This window comes from Ctenopharyngodon idella, chromosome 7 (genome assembly GCF_019924925.1).
Source record: "Ctenopharyngodon idella isolate HZGC_01 chromosome 7, HZGC01, whole genome shotgun sequence".
Taxonomy (NCBI): domain Eukaryota; kingdom Metazoa; phylum Chordata; class Actinopteri; order Cypriniformes; family Xenocyprididae; genus Ctenopharyngodon; species Ctenopharyngodon idella.
In genome coordinates this window covers 29,705,526-29,729,934 of record NC_067226.1, presented here as the reverse complement: position 1 = coordinate 29,729,934, position 24,409 = coordinate 29,705,526, and the positions used below count along the sequence as shown (strand labels likewise).

At 34.3% G+C, this 24,409-nt stretch overlaps 3 protein-coding genes across 9 annotated transcripts in view; 2 read left to right on the top strand and 1 right to left on the bottom strand.

Annotated features, from left to right (window-relative positions):
• The window catches only part of intu (inturned planar cell polarity protein), a 31,855-nt gene extending 29,957 nt beyond the window's left edge, over nucleotides 1–1,898 (top strand). For both annotated transcript variants that reach the window (XM_051901438.1, XM_051901437.1), the window contains exon 16: nucleotides 1,230–1,898. In XM_051901438.1, the coding sequence (XP_051757398.1) occupies nucleotides 1,230–1,341 (112 nt within the window). In that variant the 3' untranslated portion in view covers nucleotides 1,342–1,898. The remainder of the gene's footprint in view (nucleotides 1–1,229) is intronic.
• On the bottom strand, nucleotides 1,895–9,433 carry ino80b (INO80 complex subunit B). Its single transcript, XM_051901458.1, has 5 exons — nucleotides 9,103–9,433; nucleotides 8,567–8,759; nucleotides 7,099–7,256; nucleotides 6,824–6,996; nucleotides 1,895–3,093 (listed from the first exon to the last, which is right to left on the bottom strand). The coding sequence occupies exons 1-5, from the start codon at nucleotides 9,143–9,145 to the stop codon at nucleotides 2,629–2,631; spliced, it is 1,032 nt and encodes a 343-aa protein (XP_051757418.1). The 5' UTR covers nucleotides 9,146–9,433; the 3' UTR covers nucleotides 1,895–2,628.
• Nucleotides 9,030–23,349, top strand: aadat (aminoadipate aminotransferase). Of its 6 annotated transcripts, none has more exons than XM_051901453.1 (14): nucleotides 9,030–9,118; nucleotides 10,751–10,821; nucleotides 11,302–11,470; nucleotides 11,904–12,036; nucleotides 13,001–13,075; nucleotides 13,191–13,400; nucleotides 15,689–15,754; nucleotides 15,946–16,028; nucleotides 17,738–17,834; nucleotides 19,752–19,813; nucleotides 20,000–20,064; nucleotides 20,766–20,872; nucleotides 21,301–21,402; nucleotides 22,370–23,349. In XM_051901453.1, the coding sequence occupies exons 2-14, from the start codon at nucleotides 10,755–10,757 to the stop codon at nucleotides 22,409–22,411; spliced, it is 1,278 nt and encodes a 425-aa protein (XP_051757413.1). In that variant the 5' UTR covers nucleotides 9,030–9,118; nucleotides 10,751–10,754; the 3' UTR covers nucleotides 22,412–23,349. The 6 variants fall into 6 exon arrangements, with proteins under 6 accessions (XP_051757413.1, XP_051757410.1, XP_051757412.1 ...); XM_051901450.1 differs by lacking the exon at nucleotides 9,030–9,118 and adding an exon at nucleotides 9,767–9,791; XM_051901452.1 differs by lacking the exon at nucleotides 9,030–9,118 and adding an exon at nucleotides 9,820–9,907.
• The last annotated feature ends 1,060 nt before the right edge of the window (nucleotides 23,350–24,409 follow it).

Sequence of the window (24,409 nt, the reverse complement as noted above, 5' to 3'; positions counted from 1 at the left end):
AATGAACATCGATTGTGTTTTTGCTTCATGTTTTTACTCAATTCATGAAGGTGCTGTAAATTGAATCGTTATTTATTCTATCGCATTGTTGCAACTTGAAAAAAATTATTTAATTTTAACAAATTTGCCATTAATACAGACTGATATTGTGTCTGACATGTTTTCTCACCAACTCGGAAAATCCCACTCGTAATTACGACTTTGTGGTGTCGTTCATGTGTGTTCAACTCATAAATAGTCTTTCCAAATTTGTAATAATATTTTATAAAAACTGTAATAATATTTCGCAACATTACTGTTTTTACTGATTTTTGATCAAATAAATGCAGCCTTGAGAGACTTCTTCCAGAAACAAAATTTTGAATGGTAGTGTATTTAATTCTATATATAATTAAAAAAAATTTCCTTTTAAAATTTAAAAACTATTTATTTGGTTATTTTATGTTTAATTTAACATCATTTTTAATAATTAATTACAATTTTAAAAATGCTTATATATTTTTCAATTATATAATTAAAAATCTTTTTTTCTTTTCAAATGTAAAAATTACAATATTTGTTTACTTTTTTTAATTTAACTTAGTTTTTAATAATTAATTACACAATTTAAAGCATCTATTTATTTGTCCATTGTATAATGAAAAATCTATTTTTTTTCTTTTTCAAATCTAAAAATTACAGTATTTGTTTATTTTATTCTTTTAACTTAACTTAGTTTTTAATAATTAATTACACAATTTTAAGTATGTTTATTTGTTTGTCCATTGCATAATTACATTTTCTTTTTCTTTTCAAATGTAAAAATTACAGTATTTGTTATTTTATTCTTTTAATTTAACTTAGTCTTTAATAATTACAATTTTAAGTATGTCTATTTATTTGTCCATTTAAAAAATGTGTTTTTATTTTTAAATGCGTTGAGAATTAATTTTTTTTTTACCGTAAAATCCTCCATATTATCCTCCCAGTGTTTTGCTCATAGGTGATATTAAAGACATTTTGAGCTTGATGACTGCAAACTGCAAATGACTTCTATTAGAAGTTGCTTCAGTATATTTATTCATAAATAAATAGTCCTTTAGGAACATTTTATTCCATTCATTTTTCTGATGAACACCAAAACATCCTCCCATAATCCTTCTCTTACTGTGATTCACCATCATGCATACAGCAGAAAACATCAAAGCATGTTTCCACCTCTGATTCACAATCTCTCATTTGCATTCCAGGCGAATGCTTCTCGAACCCGTCCCTCAAGAGTTTTACGTGTGCTTCCATGACTCCGTGGCAGAAGTTCCTGTGGAAATGGCCTTCCGGCTGTCTTTCGGCTTGGCCGTGTAGCCCAGCGGCAGAGAGACGCCTGCAAGTCGTCATCCGTAACGCGACACCCCGTCATACAGCATGAGAAGCTCTTGTGAGGTATGTGTGGAAATTAGTTTTCCACTAGAGACACGAACAGAAAACACTGCTACTGTCAGAAAGTGCTACTGGTTCATGCTTAAGATGAAATCATGATCCTTGTGGTGATCATATGTCGTTGTGGACTTGCACAATGAAAGTTAAATACAAGCAGAACTAGTCAGCAACGTCTGTATGGTGAAAAAGCACAACTTTAATACCTCAAACTATGCTAAATTTCACAAGCTACAGGCTCACGAACACTCGCACCAGAAATGTTTTCACTTGACTTTTCCTTGCTGGATCAAGTGGAATGATGTTTTCTTGGCAGCAGCTATGCAGCGTTTATGACCACAGCCTTACCTGAACTTTGTGATATGAAATGTTTTTGTATTTTATTTAAAGGTATGGAACTTCATGTTCTCCTAAGTTAAAACTTTGTAATACATTGTTCATCCAACAAATGTGCATCATTTATCAAATAAATGAAAGCAGATTTACTTCAGGTGTTCTTTATTTCAGTGTTTTTACAAAAATAAACGTCCAGAGCGTGTCAACAATAGGTTCATTACATAGTGAGTTTCACTCAGTAAACAAGCAGAATGAATTTGTTATAAATCCCTATTATACTCAAATTCAATGTGACAATTTCCATGTTTTTTACAGAAGGATTTACATAGAAACATATTTACTTGCCATTATGTCTTGAGCTTAATTCAAAGTAGTTTTATGAACTATTTTCACAGAAATTCATTCTCGTGATTTATGAATTTCTCAGTAAATCATTTGTAATTCTTAGTTAATTGTCGCATTGAATTGAATTAAATAAAAAAAATAAAAAAATTGGGTAACGCTTCTAAATTTGTTAACATTAGTTAATGCATTAGGTATATTTAAAATTAACAATGAAAACTACTTACTGTGTTTTAATGTTAGTTTCTACATATGCCAATACATTTTAAATTTGTTTACACTTATGAAAGAACCAATAACAATAAACAATAACTTAGATTAATAATTGAAGTAAAAAGTTGTTCATTGTAACTAATGTTAACAAATTGACCTTAAAGTGTTACCGTTTCAGGAATTACACTTTATGTGGGTTTGAATGCACAAAATAAATACAACTTCATGATTTTATACTAATTATTCAAAGAATTGTATCTTTTGTTCAACATAATTGTATCGACCTGCTATTTTTAAGCATTCTCAAAAACAAAGTTTCACTCTTTAAGCGACTCCCTCCAGCAGAATCAGGTTCTTCTTGTAGCACTCCAGGCTGCACAGAGGTGTCCCGGTCTTGGAGCAGGAGTATTTCTTCAGGTTGGAGCATCCCGACACCCCGCAGCTCGCCGGCGCAGGAGGAGGCGCTGACGGCACTGCAGGCATCGGGGCGGGAATCCCGACGGGGTAGGAAACGGCCGCGCCCTGGGCGTTACTGCTGTACCTCACCATGGGCAGCTGGGCCTGTTTTGACTTGCGCTCCCTCATGCTCTTGATCTTGGCCTTGCTGGTCTTGGTCAGTCTCTCAATGGTCTGGTTCTTGTTCTCCTCTGCTTTCTTGGCTGCCTGAAGACGTCTTTTGCGGGCACGTTCCTCGCGTTTCTGCATCATCTCGGCCGTCAGCTCCTTCTCTTTGTATCCCATGGGAAGCTCCAGTAATGGCTGGATCTGCTGCTTATGTAAGAGGGCTTTCTGTTCAGACAGAAAAGAACCTTTGTCAAGGTAAAGATCGCTCAAATACTTCATATGAAATTGTTAATTCAAAAACTATTCATTTTCAACTTGTAATCAAATCATATTTTATATGATAACACATATACTACTCTTCAAGAGTTTAAGGTTGGTATGATTTTTTTAATGTTTTTGAAAGAAGTCTCTTCTGCTCACCAAAGCTGCATTTAATTTGGTCAAAAATACAGTAAAAACTGTAATATTGTGAAATATTATTACAATTTAACTGTTTTTTATGTGAATATATTTTAAACTGTAATTTATTCCTGTGATCAAAGCTGAATTTTCAGCATCATTACTCCAGTTTTCAGTGTCACATGATCCTTCAGAAATCATTTTAATATGCTGATTTGCTGCTTAAGAAACTTTGAAACAGTTGTGCTACTTAATATTTTTGCGAAAACTATGATACAATTTTTTTTTTTTACAAGATTCTTTGATGAATAAAAAGTTCAAAAGAGCAGCATTTATTTGAAATGGAAATCTTTTGTAACCAGTGTTGGGTAAAGTTACTTTTAAAAGTAATGCGTTTCAATTTTGCGTTACTCCCAAAAAAGTAACTAATAGCATTACTTTAAATACTTTTTGTGGAAAGTAATGCATTGGGTTACTTTTGCGTTACTATTTCTGACCTGAGCTGGGTTTGCTTGTTTGTTTTTAATAATAAATAATAAGCCTCAGGCTGAAGGAAATGCAAATTCACGGCTGTACAGTAGAGGGCGCAGTTCAAACAAACCTTTCAGCTGTGCTGCCATTCTAGATTAAATAAGAATACGACACAGGAAAAGAAAGCTTAAGGCTGTGTTCGAATCGCCCTATTTGAGGGGACAGACATTTGTAGTGGTGTCCAAAACCATAGTGGACGATACCGAGTACACTTGTTCAATCCCACAATGAACCGCAATAACGAGTGTACAACTGATGTATGCTCAACGGCTAGAGAATACCCATAATGCACTTTGAGAGTCACGTGCAGAATGAATTCCCTTGTCTGACCAGAAGATGGCACGCACAAAATTACGTGAATCATCCATCCATTTTCCAGACCGCTGGTCCAATGTGGTTAAAGCGTAATATCATACATGTATAAAATCATTTTTAAATGATTATTAAATTGTTTTATAAGGTTTATACATGCTAGTTTCCATGACAGGGTTCAAGATAAATATTTTTATCTTACTACTGGAGCTGCCAGTTTAAGTTTCAAATGTTGATTAAACAGCAAGCACAAACTATGCAAAAGCAGCAGCCTTTCCAGTGCACTCAGTGTCCGAATTCACTCACTCATTTTCATTCACTCCCTCAAGTGGACTAATGTAGGGAATAGTGAATGAACTCTAGCTGTGTCTTATTCTGAAGGCTTCATCATCCGAAGATGCATTTGACGGCCGCATACGCCATAAAGGATGTCTTATTTCAGAAGAGTAACCATTATAAAATTGACCGTTATTCCTAATGAAGCATAAATTGTTGTAGTTTCCTTATGACTTTGGAATGTAGCGGTCGGTTTACTGAAATGAAGCAGCCTCAATGACGTATGCAGCCGACAAAGGTGACCTCTGGAGGGCCTTAGAAAGGAGATGCAGCTTCTTACTTTAGCGATGAAAACAAAGTAATGAAACACAAAAGTGATGTTTATCTGAAGTCATTTTTGCTTATTAGTATGGATAAATTGAATCATTGAAGGTCAGCAGCAAAGACACGGGTCATAAAGTGAGATTAAGTACATAAAGTGTATTTGTGGTATTAAATATTTCATTATTGCAGGTTTGTGTAATATTCTGAGTTTGCATTTCACTGTTTATTCGTTTTGAGGAATACTGAATCTGTTTTTGTGCAAGTGAGATGAGTAGATGTCTAGAACTACAATAACCATCATGTTTACTAGTGATGCTCCGATTGATCGGCCACCGATCATGATCGGCCGATATTGGCTAAAAATAGCTTGATCGGCGAACCCCAAAAGCGCCGATCAAAAAACGTGCGCACAGGTACACAACAGCAGAGCGGAGCTTGTCAGTGGCAACATGAGTTCTCCCGTCTGGAAGTTTTTCAAAGTGTCCGATAAAGACGTAAAGTTAGCCGTTTGCAATGTATGTCGTGATGAAATCCCTCGAGGTGGAAGCAAACAACGTCATTTTAACACCACTAACATGATTAGGCATCTTAGAACACGCCATGCAACTGAATATGCCGAGTATGAGAAACTAAACCAGCAGAAGCCAACAACATCCCCATCACTCAACCAGCCGACTGTGAGTGATGCATTTAAACGACGTGAACCATACAGCAGGGATAGTACGAGGTGGAAAGACATCACGTTCAGAATTATGGAATTCATTTGCCTCGACGAACAACCTCTATCCGTTGTGGAGGATAAAGGGTTCCGTCGCCTGCTAAGCTGCCTTGATCCACGATACGACACCCCAGGCAGGAAATACCTAACTGATGTGTGTCTCCCCGCGTTGTATCCCATTAAGCTGATCTGATGTGTGTTGGTCTGCCTAACCCCTCTTTGTTTGGAATAATTTTGTTACTCTGCCTTATTTGGGAAAGATGGCCTACAGTAGCCTTAAGTTATCTCATTTTCTAAAATAAACACTTGGTGGTTCTTCAAGATCTTGACTCTAGCCTATTTCTACAGTTTTTTTTCTCAATACAGTTAATTTAGAGTTAGTTTCATTTCTACAAATGGTGCAAACTCTGCTAGATTATAGATAAAAGATTCCCATTCCCCTGCCATTCTGTGATCGGCAGTGATCGGCAATCGGCAGATCATGATCTTGGTGATCGGTAATCGGCCCCAAAAATGCTGATCGGAGCATCTCTAATGTTTACTCACAACACCTCTGCACATACAATTTCTCTCGACATGGGGACAGGAGAGCTGTCAGTCCATAAATGGGGAAACAGAGTAACTTGCGTTACTTATTTGAAAAAGTAACTTTTTTTGTTGTATATTTAAAAGTAATGCGTTACTTTACTAGTTACTTGGAAAGCCAAAATCTGATTATGTAACTCAAGTTACTTGTAATCCGTTACCCCGATACTGTTTGTAACATTAGAAATGTCTTTACTGTCACTTTTGATCAACTTAATCCATACTATTTTGTTTTCTAAAATATAGTTTAGAGAACATTTAAGAGTGGATTTGCACTGTGTGATTATTTACAGGAGACTGTACTAAATATTGAATATGAAAATAATGCTATATAGCTGAATGATATGGGTATATGGGGACTTGTATGAAGTGATAATGCCTGATAATAATAATAATAGCAGGATACTGAATGGCATATCCTGCTATTATTTTCAAAATATTTTCTAAAAAAATTCAATATTTTAAAACATATATGATTTAAAAAGTTTGCAGTCAGTGAAAGCATGAAAGTGTATCAAACATAATCCAGTATTTTAAGATGGCAGTTTTAATAAAACGCTTAACGGTTTGTTGTTAATTGGTTTGTATGAGCTACAGTCCCTAGCTACAATATTCTGGCAATTATTTGACAGCATACATAGAATGTAACATGTTTTTATATCATTTAGCAGATGTTAAATATGGTCTGAAAATCCACAGAGAAGTCTGGAAAAGAGTCTTGAAATGGAAAATGTGTAGGAATCCTGTGTTTAGGCTGTATAATAGTTTATTCCCTATCCCATTGGTCAGATGTGTGTTTTAATACAGCACCTGTCTGGCCGTGAGCAGGGACTCATCGATCTCTTTCTTCAGCTCTCCATTATCATCCAGCTCTCCCTTCTCCAGCGCTTCCAGCCATCGCTCTTCCTCGTCCATCGGGCCTCCCAGCAGCGAGTCCGTGTCCATGTCCGGCAGAGGAGACGGGTCCAGGTTACTGTCCTCATCTGGGTATTACACACAAAAACATTCATCACATTAACATGGCCCAGACTGGCTATTTTTCCTATATTCGCTCAAGCTTTTGCATATTCAAATTCTCCCCTCACCCAGCCAGGCTCTGTACTGCTCTATAGGAACTCCCTCTGACGGCACGTCATCATCAGAGTCGTCGCCGTCGTCGTCATCATCGCCATCATCATCACTCTCTACGTTCAGAGGCGACACGGAGCGCAGAGAGTCCGGGATCACTGTGAACGTGGGCACACTACAAAAAGACAAAACGCTTTATCAAACCTGAGTTATTACAGAGAAAACGTTACACTCTATGAATCACCTCTTGCAGGGTTTGAACCTACAAACTTCTGGTTACCAGCCCAGTCTACATACACCATGAAATAATTCATCTAAGAATAAAAATAGGCATCATTTACTTGGCAATTTTGTTCCAAACACAAAAGCAGCTTTTTTCCTAAAATGTATTTGTCATTTTTTGGGTGAACTGTTCATTTATAGCAAGAATAAACCATAAGAAAAGGCATTCATTTGTTACATTAACATCTATAAGAGATTGTGTTCTGGTTATCACTCCATGAGTTGTTATACTGTAATATATTGATACTATAATGATGTGTAAAAACATTCAAACGTACATGAGGAAAATATCAATAAAACGTTTTCCATGCACATGTTTCTCTTTAAAAATTAAGGTGAATTTTTCAAGACAAGGATATTTTAATGAAGAAGTGAATTAAAAACACCTTGTGCAATTTCAAAAAGAAAATGAATGTGTGTTTTCTGTTGCACATTTAATCACTTCTATTTGCTTTGTCTATTGAAGAATATGTGCAACAACTTATTTTTTTAACATTCTCTAAATTGGAACAAAAATTAACAAATAACAAAAAATGTGCAGATATGATGTACAATAATGTTCAAACATAAAAGTCTAATATGTTAGTATATGACACAAATAAGAGAGTAGGAAAAAATATAAACGGTCTCCATACTGCATAAAAATATCTGTATTCTTTCTCATTGAAAATCTAATCTTTTCCAGTTGAAGTTATGTGAAACATTTTAAATTGTAATTTTGTTGTCTAAAGAAATGCAGAAGGAGTTCATCTATAGTTTATATGGTATCATATTTGATACTCACATTTTAACATGATATTTCTAATAATAATAATGTACGGATAATCAAGTAAACCTAAGTTGCTTCAGTCCAGTAAGGGTTCACCTTGAAATATTGATAACAATATAAAAGTTACTCTTATGTTTACTTTATAAAAAAAATAATGAAAGGTTTATTTATGCATCACGACCTGAATAGATTTATTTTTTACAATTATAAAAGGGTCAAAAGGCATGTAGTAGATTGTGTGCAACAGGTTGTTCAGCAAAATGAGTTTTGATCATATTGATCATTTAGAGACCTTGTTAAGTTTTCTCTATTATTTTCTAAAGGAACTTTAATGGAACTTCTGTCACAATTGGGATCCATCTCCTAAAGGGATCAATACAAAAAGCTTATGTTTAGAAGTCTCAGTCTAACTTATTGTTTGCAAGATCACTGACCTTTTGGTCCCCAGAGTTTGACCTCCAAGTTTGATCTTGAGTTTGAGTTGAGGAGGTTTGAGCACCAACATCCCAGAGTCCGACTCCAGAGCTTCAGAGGAGAAACTGTGTCCATCATCCCGATGATGCTTCTTCTTGTGTTTCTTGTGCTTTTTGTGTTTCTTCTTGTGGAGGTTGTAATCATCCCCGTTTCCTGAGGATCAAACATCAACCAACCAACCAACCACACAGTTCAGATGAAATGTAGTTGATTAGAAACGCAGGAATAAATGAATATACACTGAAGGTCCTACTTAACTGTAAGGTCTACATTACTGTGCATGTTAAAGGAAAAGTTCACCCAAAAATGAAAAATATCCCATAATGTACTGTCATATATAGGATGACTTAAGGGTTAGTAAATTGTGGGATAATTTTCATTTTTTGGGTGAACTATTCCTTTAATTAACATGTTTTTAATACTCAAGAAGACACGTGGGTAAAGAAACACTCAATATAATACTCTCTCCTCTACAAGAGCATTAAATGAGACTTACCAGCGAGAAATCTGGGGTGAATCATGTCTTTTCTTTTCCCCATGGACACGTAAAATGATTTTGAGCTTAATTAATCACCACGATAATCATACTTAATACATATGTAGCCGTAACGTTATTCCTGCAATTGCAGACTAGATCAGATTAAAGCAAACGTACTAATTCCTGTGCAAACTGCTGGTTAGTTCTGTTAATAAACTAACTCTGGTATTAAAACAAAATAGCAACTATGATACGATAGCAAATAAGCCAAGCCTTTCGTAGACATTCTTTCTCCTTTAGCATTCTAGCATTGTTTACAAATGTGCTTCCTAGTGGCAAAGCATTTTGGGTAATGTAGTTCGCTAACTCACCGCTGCTTGTGTCAACATGTCGTCACATATCCTCTGATGCAGGACTGTAGATGTGATGTGATTTTTCTTAGTTGTAAATAACGTTTTATTATGTGAATGCAACATAATTATAATATTTTTAAATCTTGGTTGTGTGTTTTAGGTTTAACGGCCATTGCTAATGGCGATGTCATTTGTTACTTGTTACTTTTCTCAGCGCTGCTAACACTGGGCCAATCACAGTCCTTTGTGATTACCGTGTGTTTATTTAAGCCAAAATGTTTGGGCCTGTGTAAATACCCACACTTGCGGCCTTGGCCACTTGAACACTATGACCAAACTCCGGAAATACGTCATGTAAGTAGACAAGCGGTCAAGTGCAAAAACAGCAAATATGGGTTTTTGGACAGGCACAAATTGTCTCTCTAAAGAAAACTACACGACCCAGAAAGCTTTGCGGGAGACTATCAGAGGTACGGGAAGTTACGGGTCAGTAATGTGCTTTAAAGGTTAGGCTTGTAGATTGTAAATTGTGCGTCGTTTTTCAAAGCTTGACGTTCTGATGATTCGTATTATTTATATTACATTTATATGAATGGTGATTATGATTTGCGTCAGATTTATTTGCACGCTCATGCCATGTGCGTTTGATTGCTGCTGACGTTTGGAGTTGAACTCAGGCGCACAACATTGAGCCGTGCATGAGAGCATGTCAGTAAATCATGTTTTCCATAAATATAAGTTTCTCTCCGAAAATTAAGGTGATATCGAGATTCTAGCCCAGGAGGGAATTTAAAATGCACCTTGTTCCATCTGTTTCACAAGAAATTGATTTCTAGTGAAGTTAGCTTAAGTTTCATAATCAAAAATGGGATCAGTATTTATTTATTACACAAAAAGCAGATTTTTTTTTTGTTGTTGTTGCACAATAAATCAATTTTCTTTGTCTATTTATGAATATGTGCAACATTTAAATTTATGAATAGATGTGTCATTCACGTTTTCTCTCTCTTTTTTTTTTTTTGGAGTTTATATTATAATTTGTAACCAATTCCTGTCTAACAAGGTTCCTTTAATGGGCTTTTTACACTTAAAATGTCTAAGTGATTGCATAGCTAGATAAGTTTCTTTTATAATCATATTCTACCCAGTAAAATCTGAATTATACCATTAAAAGTCCCATTAGGATTGCTTCCATTAGCACTCCTCTGAATTTTTGTAATAAACTCTGCAGTACAGATGCACACAAATTAAAATCACTTTTCTTTGAATTGTCTGTTTAAAAATAAAGTTCTCAATGTCCTCCATCCCATCAGAAGCATGAATTACGCTCGCTTTCTGACAGCTGTGAGCGCAGCAAGAAAACCATCAGCTATTCGCTTACTGAGTGAGTCTGATTTTTATTATTATATTACTGTTTATTACCATGATGGATATGAACTGCCTGACTGAGATGTGACTTCATGATGAGGTGTTAACTAAAAAGACATTTAATGTTCAGTAATATTATCAGATATTATTTCAGATAAGGACAAAACTTGAACTGACTGTCAGTTATTGTCTTCTGTAGAGCTGCTTTACAGCTGAATTGAGCTCATTTCATAATTGATGAACTTTAAACAGTTATTGAACTGAAATGAATCAACACTGAATTGATTTGAGCTGAATAATGACTCCATTGTGTTTTTAGAGCTGTTTTACAGCAGAATTCGAATGTCTCTCATATTTGATGGTTTGCATCATTGATTGTTATCAATGCGTCGAAAAAAGCTGCTTTGAAACAATCTGTATTGTATAAAGCGCTATATAAATAAAAATGACTTGACTTAATAAACACGGCCTCATTTATGTTGTCTTTATGATCCAGCTGAGCTGCAGCAGCGATCTCCTCCGTCTCTGATCTCTCTGGCTGGAGGAGCTCCCAATCCCAACACCTTCCCGTTCCAGTCGGCCAGCATTAAAGTGAAGGGAGGAGATGCTGTGGTTTTGGATGAGACGCTGATGAAGAGAGCGCTGCAGTACTCCGGCTCATACGGGTATCAAACTGTACACTGTTGCTCAGTGCTGGGTAGTAACTGATTACATGTAATCTGTATTATGTAATCTGATTCCAAATATAAAATACTTGTAATTACTGTAGATTATAATACATTTCAGAATGCTGCTCATAATCAGATTACAGTTACTTTTTTATAGATTGCATGAATGGGGACAATAAATTGGGGGCTCGTCCGGGATTTGAACCCGGGAATTGAAATGTTATTCAAACAATGACAGTAAATTATTTATAATTTATCAATTCTTCCTACTTATTTTTTCCTAATTTCTTTTAAATCTTTCTTTCTTAAAAAGCCTACCATTTATATATGTTTGGAAAGTCTGTTTGATGCAATTAATGATTACATTAATTACAATTTGTAAGCACTGCTGTTGCTTCATTGGCTCGTACGTGTGTCCGTATGCTCGTAGTATTCCAGAGCTGGTCTCATGGATGAAGGATCTTCAGAAAAGCCTCCACAATCCTCCCACAGCCGGCTATAGTCCAGAGAGAGGACAGATGGAGATGTGTGTCACCACTGGCAGTCAGGAGGGCCTCTGCAAAGTACGCCCACCTCATACACACCGCTAACATTCTGCATGATATTATCTGGGCATAATCAGACAGATAGTGAGCATTTTACAGTGCTATTTATGGTCAATAATAAAATGGTCACCAATATATTATGCATCCCTAGTCAGGGTTATTATAGTTAACAAAGCCTTCCTTCAGTTCCCAGGGAAAGAAGAACTGATAACGTTTACCTTGAATCCAATGTAAGCTGCTTTAAATAAAAGTGTCTGCTAAATGCATGAATATGAAATAAAACCATTACTTGAAAGAAAATAAACGTTACGTAAAATAAAATAAAATATTAAATTTGTATTTCAGCTATTTCTCATTTTCTTTTAGTTTAACTTGATGTACTAAAATAACCAGAACTAAAATTTAAATAAAAAAAAAATATAGGCATAAAAAAACTAATAAAAATGACAAAAACACCCAACAAAATTACTAAAACTTTAAATAAATTAAAATGAACAGAAAATAATGTATAAGCTAATTCAAAATATTAATTAAGTTAATATTAATTTAATTAATATTAAATGCTCTTGTGGAGATAGTCACTCTGTTCCTAATGTATAAACTGAGATATTATTAGTTATATGCATATGTGCCATAATCTAGGATAAAAGTTGCAAAAAAGTCAACCACACCGTAAGGGTGAAAAAGGGCAACAAAAAAGCAAATGCGTCAAGCCTTTCGGTCACCTTCAGTGCTGAATCAGGTCATGTTGTGACTGAAACGTTTGCTGTTCCTCAGTAAAGCTGTGGTTTTTATCTTGCATTTGCTTTGTTGTTGTCTTTTTTCATCCTTATAATGAGTGGGCCTATTTGGATTATCGTGGTTTACGGACTTAGGCTTTTTGGGATTTTTTTTTTTTTTTAGGCATGGTGAGATCATGGTGATTTCTCCCCAATTTGCTATATAATAAAATTCCATTTTTCTTCTTCATTCTGTTCATCAGATATTTGAGATGCTTGTCAGTTCTGGAGACAACGTCCTCCTTGATGCTCCCACATACTCAGGAACCCTGGCAGCCGTAAGGACAAAGATGGACCACATTTTCTCATCAACCATGTTTTACCTGTGATCTCTCTTGAACCATTAAAGGAACATGTTTACATGGTAATTATTGCCAACTATTTCATCAACAGCTGCAGCCGCTGGGCTGCAACATCATTAATGTGCCAAGCGATCAACATGGCATGATCCCAGAAGGCCTCAGGAAGGTTCTGGCACAGTGGGACCCTACAGACACACAAAAGCCGGGCAGCACCGCACCAAGAGTCTTGTACACCATCCCCAATGGAGGCAATCCGACAGGAGCGTCCATGACTTATGAGAGGAAACAGGATGTCTATGAAGTAAGCAGTGTTTATTTCCTTAATGCACACGTACAGCTTATGCACTTCATGTCTGTGTTTGCAAATTTGCATAGAGGCTGAAATGATCCTGTACAATGTTACAACGACATTCAGATGTTTTGATTTATAATTTAGAGTTTGTTTATGTGCTCTATCATGTATGTTTTTATCATGTATGTATTTATACACATTAATTAAAATGTAATCCAGTCAGTGTTGTTATTAAGTAAAATTAAAACTATTAAAAATCAAATTTTTGGCAATTGAAAAAAAAGTTGAAATAAAATAATTAAGAAATTGAAGTTGATGTACTAAATTTACTAAAATTGAAATAAAAATAAATGAAAGCTACAAAAATAAAAAAATAAAAATCCCCAAAACTAATAAATACACAAAATATAACAGAACTACTGAAACTTAAAGGGGTCATGAATTGAGAAATCGAATTTTCCTTGATTTTTTTTTTTTTGTTTGTTTGTTTTTTTTTTTGACATGCAAGTTTCAGAACTCAAACTTCCTCATTAGTCCAAAAACAGCTTTTATTGAATCCAAACTCAGAAAACAACTCGTTTTGGATTTTGTCACATTATGACACAATAGTGTGATGAAAGACCGCCTCTGCAAAATAAAATCATTGCCTACTTCTACATCATCATATCTTTGGCCCCGCCCACTGGTGCGTTAGTGAGTTAAGAAGAGAGATGCAGGATAACTGGACTAAAAATAACATTACCTTCCAAAGGATCCTAATGCTAGGAAAGTGAATGTGAATGTCTCCGTAGAGCATTATTTGTTTGTTTGGTACATTTCACTGTGGATTCTCTGGTAAGTCAGTCACATTTCATCGCAGGCTTTGCAAACAGTCTTTTACTGTAAGAAATGGACCCGACAGTAATGCAACAACATGTAAAAAACCGTGTTAATTCTAATGCCTGATCAGTGATTTCTGATATATAATGATTCATGTACAGTCAGACGTTCTTTGTCTCAAAATTGTTTATTGTTGTTTATGTGTCAACTTCACATTGTTTCTCTTAGTGGCATGAAAATAATCTATTAAATTGTATACAGAAAAGCAATCAAAGAACACTCCCATTATAATAAATGACGCTGTCTACACTGCACAATGAATCTCTTACATCGGTTTCACACCGCAAGCGTGAGTGACGCGTATTTTGCATGTTAACCAATGGGTGCATTCACACCGGGAGCAGGAGCAGCGTGTGAGCAGCAGTGAAGCGGGGGTTTCGGCGCCGAGTCTATTTTTGCTGCGCTGCTGATGCTCAATTAAATGATGGACAAAATAAATATAATTTCACACAAAAAGTGCTCAAAATGCACAGAATAAGCATGTCTAATGTGTTTTAACAAGAATTGGAGTATGTCAGAAAAGAAAATTAAGAATCAAAAATATTTATAGAAGATTTACTCATTTAAACTTGTTTTTAATTATTCAGTTTGGGTTAAAGTATGGTGTATTATTCAAAACTAAAGTAAACTAGCCAGAAAATGATATATAAACATTCTTTTAGTTATTACACAGACAGATAGGCTGCAGCATACCCAAATCAAACCCGAGTTTGCTGACTTTTTTCGCAGAGTTTGCTGTCTTGTAAACATGTGCACGCGGCAGATGACGTAAAACACAAAGCTTACCTCATTCGTGTGCAACAATGGATGACACGAGGCTTTTATTTATTTGTTTATTAAATTTTTTTTACGTTTATATGCAAATGTTGTACACCTCCCCATGTTAACAAACTTTCAAAGATTATCAAGTTTATAAATGACCAACTTATAAAAACCAATTTATAGATGTCTTTGTAAAGAAATGCTCACATTATATGCAGCTCAGAGCCGCTGCTGTGACACTGTACAAACGCTTCCAGTGTGAACACTCACATGTGTCTGCAGCTGCAGTGTTGATGTAGTTCCGCTCAAGCTTGCAGTGTGAAATGGGCGTTACTGTATTTATATCGTGTTTGCACTTGGTTATGATGCAAGCATTCGTGAGAGTGCAGAAATCGAGTTGCAATGAAGAGATCACTACATTCATGCACTTAACAGACGTCTGTCATCGGCTACAATGATCATCACTGCAACCTTTATGTGACTCAAGTAGATCTAAATATAATGCTATAATCACAATTACTTAATGTCGACAGCTGTAATAGTAAAAGTTTTCGAGAGAGTCGCATATTCATGCGCATTAGCCCTTTTTTTAATGTTTTGTGACGTCCAGAATCCTGTTAAATTCACAATATTGTCATTGTGTTTTTAATTTGCAGCTTGCCAGGACATATGATTTGCTTATCATTGAGGATGACCCGTATTATTTCCTGCAATTTCAAAAAGTAAGTTCCTTTGATTTATTGCTCTCTTCACAGCATCTGTTTATATTGTGTGATGATCAGCAGGAAGTAGTAGTCATATACTGACCTCTCTGATAGCCTCTCTATTGCTGCTGCGATAAGATAACACTCAATAAAAGCTAGTGTAATGTCAATACTCTGCTCTGTTCTTTTGTTCTTCTGCTGTCATCCAGCCGTGGGCTCCAACATTTCTCTCCATGGACGTAGACGGACGCGTCCTCCGAACGGATTCCTTCTCTAAGATTCTGTCATCGGGGTGGGTGCTGTCGAAAGCGTGTTTGTGCTTCAAATGTCAATGACTTGTTTCACTGGGACAGTAGTGCTTTTGTCATGAGACACAGCTGTCAGGGTCATGATATTGACTCAAGGTAGAAAAGAACAGGGAGGGAAATGTACGGCAACAGCAAGATATGTACTGGAAATGCTGTCACTTATATCTTTCGCATACATTTTTACATATATACATTTTTACACACACACACACACACACACACATATATACAGTTGAGCTCATAAGTTTACATACCCCTTGCAGAATCTAGAAAAATGTGAATCATTTTAACAAAATAAGAAGGATCATGAAAATTGCATGTTATTTTTTATTTAGTACTGTCCTGAATAAACTATTTCACATAGAGCTCAGTTTAACTGTTCAAAACAAACAAGGGACTCATGAACAACCATCACAAAACAAAAAAACAGTCATGGATCATCCAGGTAACCACACACAGTATTAAGAATCAAGGGTATGTAAACTTTTGAATGGGGTCATTTTTATAAATTCTGCTATTTTTTTGTCTTGTGGACTTTATCTATATTTATATTTGTTTAATTAATTATTTAATTATATATCTATAATTAATTGCATTTAATTCAATAGTTTTTATGTAGTACTATCAATTATTTATTAATCTAATTAATGTACATAATTTAATAACAATGTTCATATATATATGTATATTTTATTTAGTTAAATTAAATATTTGTTAACACATTATTTATATGAAATTTATTTATTTATATATAAATAATTACATAGCATTTAATTCAGTAGTTTTTAATGTACCATCAATTATTTAATATAAATAATTACTATACATTTAATTTATAACAAAATATTCATATATATATATATATATATATATAATATTCATATTTTGTAATTAAATTATATGTATATTTATTTTAATAATTTATATAATTTATATTAATTATTTATTTATGTACATACAACTTTTTTATATTAGTTAATATTTTTCCATAAAATAAAATCACTTCCAAAATATATTAATTACCTTCTCCCTTACTACCTTTCTCAGTTTGTGAATTATTTATGTATTTATTTATTTATTTATTTATTTTGAACTGGAGTTTTTTTTCTGGAATGATTTAATTATTAATTATTTATTAATTAATTATTTAGTTATATCTATAATTAAGTTGCATTTAATTCAATAGTTTTTATATAGTACTAACAATTATTTATTAGTCTAATTATGTACATATAATTTAATAATATGTACATATATAATATGTATATTTTTAGTTATATTAAATATTTATATTAATACATTTATTTATATGATTTATTTATTTTTATATAAATAATTACATAGCATTTACATAGCATTTAGCAATGTACTATCAATTATTTAATATAAATAATTAATATACATTTAATTTAATAACTATATATATATATATATATATATATATATAGTAATTTAATTATATGTATATTTATTTTAATATTTTATATTATTTATATTAATTATCTTATTTATATAATTAATTAATTATACATACATCTTTAAAAAAAGATTGAATAGTTTTAATATTCTACCATAAAATCACTTCCAAAAGATGTTAATTGCCTTCTACCTTACTACCTTTCTCAGTTTGTGAATTTTATTTATCTATTTTTTCTGGAATGATTTCTGTGTATTTGTGGTGTTTTCTTGGCAGGTTACGGATCGGTTTCGTCACTGGGCCGAAGCCGTTAGTGGACCGAGTGGTGCTGCACATCCAGGCCTCTACGATGCACACCAGCACCTTCACACAGGTCAGACGACTCAGTCATTTTTCCTGTCCATCCTGTTTCGTTCTTGACTCATTTTGCACAATCTTTCCTGAATCAACAGGCATTAGCAGCACAATAGCTTCAGTAGAGGGTTGTTCGTCATTCCACATTAGCTGTAATCCGTAAATTACAGCTGTTGTGTTCTTGTTTTGAACACGTACATTAAAAGCACGAGTCTCTGAGAGTGTGGGAGTGGATGTGATGATGAGGAGGAGGACGCAGACTGCCGTGGCGTGGCGTGTTTGTAATGAAAGTGTGTTTCCGATCCCAGCAGTGCGCAGCTCTGTGTCTGTGCTGATGAATCTGAACTTTAATTATTCTCACAGCGTGAATCTCAGGAGAAGAGATTCACAGAGAAAAACAAGCTCACAGGCTGCTTTAACACTGATGAGACTTAACGTCCATTCCGTTTCCGCTGTGGGGGGGAGATCAATAAAGTTATTAAATGATGTTTAATAAATATTAAATAACATTTCTTTTAATGGTAGCCGATTTAATAATAGTTAATTGCCCGGTTTCACAGACAGGGCTTAGCCTAAGCCAGGATTAGGCTTTAGTTCAATTAGGACATTTAAGCAGCTTTTATAAACATACACTAGAAAAAAACACATTACTGGTGTGAATCTTGAGACAAAACAATATGACATATTTTAATATCTGCCAGTGCAAGTTACTTTCAGTTAAAACAGCTCAAACATGCATTTTAGTCCAGGACTAGTTTAAGTCTTGTCTGTGAAACTGGGGGAATATGTATTTTAAACATTACGTAATATATATATATATATATATATATATATATATATATATATATATTGTAGTGGAATGATTTGTAATTTTAATTAAGCTCTTTAAGAAAGATCAACCAAATAATTTTTAATAAATATTAAATAATAATAAATATCATTTTTAATAGGTCAGTTATATGTAATTTACACATTAAATAATGTATAAAATAAATATTGCTTCTTATGCAATATTTTGCGCTCTCTAGCTTATTATTCATATTGCAAGTAATGATTTGCAAAATACTATTAAGATCAGCAAAGTTATTAAATAATGTTTAATATTAAATTATATAAAATATTTATTTTAATAATTGTTAATACTTATTTTATACATTAAATTTATAAAATATTGTATTCTGTTTTTTGTTGCTGTGGTGGGATTATTTGCAAAATACTTCAATTAATATCAACAAAGTCAATAAATAAAGTTTAATAAATATTAAAAGATACTAGCTAATATTTATTTGAATAATAATTAGTAATATTTATTTTATACATTAAATAATGTATCAAATAAATGTTTTCTTTTTTGTCGCTGTGGTGTAATGATTTGCAAAATACACATGCTATCAGCAAAGTCATTAAATGTTTAATAAATTCATTAAATTACATTGATTTTAATAGTAATTAATGACATTATTATATGTTAAATGTATGAAATACAATCTGTTTTTGTTTTAATACTTGATATAACATATCATAAACATTTCTGTTATCTTGTACCCTGTGAAATACATGCCACATTAAGTTTCTTGCAGGTAGCCCAAATAAACTGGTAACACTTTACAATAAGGTTCATTAGTTAACTACATTAGATAACATTAACTAATAATGAACTGCACTTACAGCATTTGTTAATGTTAATTTCAACATTTACTAATACATTATTAAAATCTTGTTAACATTAGTTAATGCACTGTAAACTAACAGAAACAATGAACAACTAACGTTAACGAAGATTAGTAAATACAGTAACAAATGTATTGCTCATGGTTAGTTCATGTTAGTTACTACATTAACCTTATTGTAAAGTGTTACTAATAAACTGATCACACCTCCCGTTATTCACTGTATAATGACATTCATAATGGCGCCTCTGTCTTTGTGTCATCAGCTCATCGTCTCTCAGCTGCTCCATAACTGGGGTCAAACTGGTTTTCTCAGCCACATTGATGGGTGAGTTGGAGATTTTTATTTCCAATGAGAATCCAATTCAATTCCTGTATTTCTGAATTATCATGTGAATGCCCATAAGCTTCAGGGTTCTGCTTAGTGCAACTAAATTATTCATTATGTTTTTCTACATAGACTTCTATTTAGTTCAGATGCTTATGGTTGACATTTGTTGTTCCTCTTCCTCAGGGTGATTGAGTTTTACAGATCTCAGAGAAACGCCATGCTCTCCTCAGCAGACAAATGGCTCAGAGGTTTGTAGAAAATAATTAAGACTCGTTCCTCGGCATAAACAACAAACAAAAATTACATTTACAGTGATGCACTTACAGTTGACGGTATAGACACAGTGCAAGTAATGTGCTGTTTTTATTGTGCTTAAATTAATTCTTATTAAGTCTGCTTTTTGAGCTAAATTGTCCTTTTTAGTGATTATTTTGCTGTTTTGGATGATTAGACCAACTTTACTGATGTAATTCACCAGTGTGTGTGTGGATTTTTCTCCGTGTAAGCAGTGTTTTGTGGATATTTACATCATATCTATTCCTGGTATTCTTATACATACAGTGAAAATGACTGTTTATAGTTTTACATAATCATGATATGATCAAGTTTTGCATATACATTTGTACAGACACATGATTTTATCACACTAATCCCTTGTTGACACGTATAATGCTTAAGTCTTGAGGCTATACTTTCAAACAGTGTGTATTTTAACATTTATCCCAGTGCAATGCATGATATCATATTTGATGCTGATATTGCAAACGGAGAGTCGAGTCTAAATGATCTTCTGTGGTAATTAACAGCGAGCAGCAGATGCTGTCCATAGTTTAAGTTGTAATAAACCTAAAACATTTTGTTGGAATAAGTAAATGATGTGATATATCCGGGTGTCAGAGTCCAGATTACAGAATTTAATTTCTCTCTTCCTCTCATGTGTGTTTTGTAGATGTAGCCGAGTGGCATCGTCCCATGGCTGGCATGTTCCTGTGGATTAAACTCAAGGACATTAAAGACACACAGCGGCTGATCATGGAGAGAGCGCTAGAGAAAGAGGTACACACACATAGACACACACACACCCAGGTTTACTGAGGCTTTCTGCCAAAGTTTGAATATGTGTGTGCGTGTGTGTGTTTATGTATAAATGTACTGATGCACCTGATCCTTAGATTTGCCTCCCACACACTCAATCAATACAGTGTCTGTTTTCGTTTCAGATGAGCATGGAGTCATATTAAACATTTAATTCATTTTGAAAACCTGTTCATGGTCATTGTTGCATTTGTGCTTAACGCGATTTTAAAATACTTTTCTTATTCCAGCGTATTACGCCGGGATATAAAAATTAAAGCCATGTGGTGCATTTGAGCATCTGCACCAGTTTCTTCTGAAGTCTCGGTTCTAAATCACAGAGGTTCAGTGTGTATTGGTTAAGGGCCTTGAGTGAGTTGTTGTCATCTTTACTGTGTGTTTGTTTGCAGGTTCTTCTGGTTCCTGGAGGAGTGTTCAACATCAACAGCTCAGATCCGTGTCCGTATGTTAGAGCGGCCTTCTCTCTCTCCACACCTCAACAGATCGATGAGGTACAACACGCACGCACGCACATATTGTGCGGATATAATTTTTATCCAGGCTGTTATACAAAGAATACACGTGCAGAAACAACAAAGAACCAATGAAGTACTAAAGGATTAGTTCACTTTGAAATGAAAATTAGCCCAAGCTTTGCTCACCCTCAAGCCATCCTAGGTGTATATGACTTTCTTCTTTCTGATGAACACAATCGGAGATATATTAATAAATATCCTGACGCATCCGAGCTTTATAATGGCAATGAACATTACCAAATGCATATGAGCTGAAGAAAGTGTCTCCATCCACATCCATCCATCATAAACATACTCCACACAGCTCTGGGGGGCTAATAAAGTCCTTCTGAAGTGAAGCGATGCGTTTGTGTAAAAAAAAAAAAAAAACATTTAACAAGTTATGAGATAAAATATCTAGATTCCGCCAGACCGCCTACGAAGAAACTCTCTCAGTTCAAAAAGCTTACGCTACATCCTACACCTTCCCTATTCGACTCGACGCCAGTTTACACTTTCTTCGTAACTTGAATACGGAAGGCAGTCTGGTGGAAGCTAGATATTTTACTTCATAACTTGTTAAATATGGATTTTTTTTTTTTTTTTTTTTACACAAAAGCATCGTTTTGCTTCAGAAGGCCTTTATTTTGATTAATGCATCCTTAAAGAAAAAAATGTGCTGACCGCAAACTTTTGAATGATAATATCATTATGCTGCTGTTATGCTTTTTAGAGTATCACTGTGTTAGCTTAGTGACATAAAATCATTTGTGAGTTGAAGCCAGTTGCTGTTTGTGTGTTATGATTTCTATATAGAGCATTTCAGATCAGTCAGTTTCAATGTTTCAAAGAAGTCTGTTGAACAAAGTTCTGGTTCTGACCACTAATCGACTCAAACACATCATGTGTATTTAAGCATAAGGCCTTACTTTGTCATTTATACCTCTTTCCTCTTCATCCACAGGCTTTTAGGAGACTCGCTGATCTTATCAAGGACGCCATGTGAGCCGTTGATCTCCAGGAAGGAGGAATTATGGGTCTGATGTTTTTAATGTCCAGTATCATCAGTTAAATGCTGCTGTCACATGCCACATACACAGACTGTATCTGCCCAATTCTCTGCCTTTTTTGCACAACAACAAACCCGTTTTTCCTTCGAGTCAGTACCAGATGAACAAATTTGAATGTTTAATAACACTATTTCAAGATTCAAGTTTTATTCTTTAAATTTTTAAGAATTATTGAAGTTGGTTTACAGTGCAATTGCAGCTGCTGTCTACATGGAGGCACTTCATGTGATTTTAAAACTGGTTTATTGTGTAAAATGTTTAACCATAAGAAGGTGAAGGTCAAGTGATTGTATTTAGTTGTAATAGTCCGTTATTTTAAACCTCCATGTTGAATTGTGAAGGTTTAAGCCGTTGATTTCTGTGTCTTCATTAGTGACTAGTTAGCTGCTGTTAACTCAAGCTGTTTTCAACACAAATGATGAGTTAATGTATTGAAATGTTTCATGTAGCAGCTTTTAAAATGACATTAAGCTAATGGACTCTCATCACAGACTGTGATGATGCATTTCTGCAATTCTTTTTTAAATTAACGTACATTTTCATCACCATACCTTGCGACTGCAAGTTTGACATACTCTCTATTTTTTTTTTTGTAATTTCTAAAAGTCATGGGAATGCAATACTGGATTTTTTTTCTCTCAAAGCAAATGGTAATGTAAAATTATATTTGCAAGGGCCTCCCATATACACCTATAGAATTGTACCCTACTGTAGTTTTCTTCTGTCTTCCAGAAACATGAAAAGGGTGATCACCATTTGACTTAATTTTAGTACATATTTATGTATGTAGTTGTTTGTAGTCCTTTGGACTTGCATGTAATTGTGCATGCCAGACATTTCTGACAGAAAAGGGATCAATAAATCATTAAACGCACTCCATTATTGTATGTAATGCTGATTCTCACGCAATGCTGTGCTTTTACCAAAGGTTTGCTTTATTTAATTCCACAAAATTCTATTGCATTGGTTTTTCAATGGAGATTTTAACAATGTAGAATGTAATTCCTTTGGACACAAATTCATTGCACTTTTAAAAATAAAGGTTCTTCATTGCTTCCATTAGGAACCTTTAATATCAATAGAATCTTTCCATTGCGCAGAGGATTCTTTATAGTGGAAGAAGGTTCTTCATACTCAGAAAATAATGGTTCTTTTAAGAACTGTTCACTGAAAGGTTCTTTGGGGGGAAAAACTTTTTTTTTTTTTTTCCCTCTGGGGGGAAAAACCCCTTTTGGAGGCTTTATTTTAAGAGTTTAGAGTACTGGCATTCACAGTGTGTGTGTTGTTTCTGTGACAACAGATTCTTTGTGTACACTACTCAGGGAAAGTGCTTAAGAAGGGCTCTCTCTTTCTCTCCCACACACACACACACACACACTCACTCAGGCGGCTGCAATAAATCTTGGTATTATGGTGCATAAGCTCAGAGTTATGCACTCATAACTGTTTTAAAGGCCAGATTAATAGCGTGTACGTGAGTTTCTTGATGGTTTAACACGCTGGTTATAATAAATGGTCAAAGTGCTGCAAAGTGGTTTGACATTGACCAACAAGGACAGTTAATACTCAAACTGGATTTCCAGTTAAGTCTAAATGTGCAATCTGCAGTGTGTAGATAAATGTATACACATCACCACAGTACTTTTGCATTAGCTTCCCTGTTTAGGCTTGATTTTATACTATTGAAAACAATGATGTGTATCAAATACAGCATCATTTATCAAAATAAACCTGCCTTTATATGTGTTCAAGGGGTAAGCAAATACAGTGGTACCTTGTTGTACATTGCACTTTGAAATACTATGGCAATGAATGATTACCATATTGATATATTATGGTATTTACAGAGTTCTCCACTGTAGGCCTGCTTAAAAATAAAACTATGTTACACCAAATATCCACATTTGTGGATGTAGACAGTAGTAAATGTAGTA